The sequence below is a fragment of the Buceros rhinoceros genome, unplaced genomic scaffold (assembly GCF_000710305.1).
Source record: "Buceros rhinoceros silvestris isolate BGI_N320 unplaced genomic scaffold, ASM71030v1 scaffold3514, whole genome shotgun sequence".
Lineage (NCBI taxonomy): Eukaryota > Metazoa > Chordata > Aves > Bucerotiformes > Bucerotidae > Buceros > Buceros rhinoceros.
The window spans coordinates 24,803-26,981 of NW_010409869.1; the positions used below are offsets into that span (position 1 = coordinate 24,803).

Here is a 2,179-nt window from a genome sequence, read left to right on the forward strand (position 1 = left end):
CGGCTTGACCCCTCCGCCTGCCAGCACCATGACCCCTCCACCCAACCCCTATGCCCGCAGCCGGCCTCCCTTCGGCCCTCAGGGCTACACCCAGCCGGGACCCGGCTACCGGTAAGGAGGTGCTGCTGAACGCAGTCACCCAGCACCTACAATTCCATCCCAACAGACTCCAGGATTTTTAATTGAGATTCCAAAACTGTAATGAGGCAAAACCATAGCTGATAATTAAATTCTGCTGGGAGGGAGGGGAAAGACCAAACAAATCTTTCCTGCTTTAAATTGTATCTGCTTCCTAGTGTAATTTGGGGCTGGGTGGTTTTTTGGGAAACGCTACCTAAATGTCTGTAAAGTGATTGACGTTCTAGCTTGCCTTGTTTGAAGGACATGAAGATGTTAGTTGGAAATTTAGCCCGCTTATCAGACTTGTTTTTACTAATAACATGATGTACTAAATTAGATTCTTCCTGGAGGTAAAACTAGATATGATGTATTATAAATTGTAATGCTCACACGGAAAACTAATAAAAACCCTGAATCTATTATTTGCCTGATCTTGATTTTAGAATTTAGGTAATACTGAACAAGAAACCTGTGTGAAGTTGTGTATGCTGGGTGTACAGATCCTGAGGTGAAGATCAGCATTGCTTGGGTTTGAAGGAGAAGTGGCAGATGTTTGGGTGTGTAAATGGAGAAATGTTGTGAATATAGATTGCTGTTGCAGAGGTTATGCAGCAGTAGATGGTTTGGCACTGGCTGCTTTTACTAATTTCCAGGTAACCCTTGTACCAGATGAGTAAGAACCAATACATAAAATACTACAGCCCCTTACCCGTTTCACTTCAACAAGGGCGGGGGAGAACTGGTTTATTACTTAAATTTAAGCCAAATGCATATTTTTTAAAGAGAACTCTTAAAAAGGAACAACTTTCCACAGGTTCTTTGCCACCCAGAAAAACTTGGGAGTGCAATTCTAGTGACTCAATTTTGAGCCAAGAAAAATCAGATCAGGAGCTGTAAGAAGTTCAATAGACCATCTAACAGCAGAGGGCAAAACATTCTCCTAGTTAATATTTTCCATCTTATGGATTCTAGGAATACATAAAACTAAGCAGAGAATAAAAAAAAGTTAACTGGAGCAAGCTGCTTGAACTCCCATGAAGATAAATTAGGAAATGAGTGAAAATACTCCCACCTTCAGCATCCTTAAATATTGCTGCTCCTCCATCACTGCAGCCTCGCTATCCTGTGAGTCACAGCTGTAACTGCTGCTGTTTGTGCTCTTGTCAGACCTAACGCATCAGGTGTTCATCACACCATTTAGTGTGTCCTTGTTTCAGAACAAACTGCTCCCTGAAATAATAGCACTTGCCGCAGAAACGAAGATTTATCTTCAGGCAAAACACTTAAGAAAAGCATTTGATTAAAAAATACTTTATTGGGAGTACAGTGTACCTGCAATGTACTTTATAAGGCAATTTCTATAAATGACTATTTCTACTATATATATATGGGTGTTCCTGTTCATATTATTTTCAATACATTAGTAATGTAATGAATAACACCTTTAAAAAAAACTACATCTTTTTATTTAGTTCATAAATGCTCAAGCAGTACAACACATAGCTTTGGGAGAGGTTTTAGTCAAAATTACTGTAAAAGAGTTTTAGAGTTCAGTTATCACTATTTCCCCTTTGTCCCCAGTGAGCAATGCTTTGAAACACTTTTCTTTTTTAAATACAGTTAGTAATGTAATGAATAACACCTTTAAAAAAAACTACATCTTTTTATTTAGTTCATAAATGCTCAAGCAGTACAACACATAGCTTTGGGAGAGGTTTTAGTCAAAATTACTGTAAAAGAGTTTTAGAGTTCAGTTATCACTATTTCCCCTTTGTCCCCAGTGAGCAATGCTTTGAAACACTTTTCTTTTTTAAATACAGTAAACCTGATGATGCTGTTAAGTAGCTTCACCGTTCCTCCCCACCCCCCATTTATCTTTCCTGGGCCCCTGCACTGTACAAACCATTTGGTAAGTCTGAGTCTCTGAAAACTATGATTTCATGCAAATCTGTGGGTTTGTTTTTTTTTTTATTCCACATACCTGTGTACCTGTTTCCTTTAACTGGAGGAAACCAACCCCACCAGCCAGCCACTGCCAAGCTCAGGGGCAGTGGCTCTC

At 39.5% G+C, this 2,179-nt stretch overlaps 1 protein-coding gene across 1 annotated transcript in view; it reads left to right on the forward strand.

Moving 5' to 3' along the window:
• Window positions 1–115, forward strand: part of TFG (TRK-fused gene) — a 24,917-nt gene extending 24,802 nt beyond the window's left edge. Inside the window, exon 10 of the mRNA XM_010135365.1 lies at window positions 1–115. This exon is cut by the window's left edge and continues 3 nt beyond it. Within this exon, the coding sequence (XP_010133667.1) occupies window positions 1–115 (115 nt within the window).
• The last annotated feature ends 2,064 nt before the right edge of the window (window positions 116–2,179 follow it).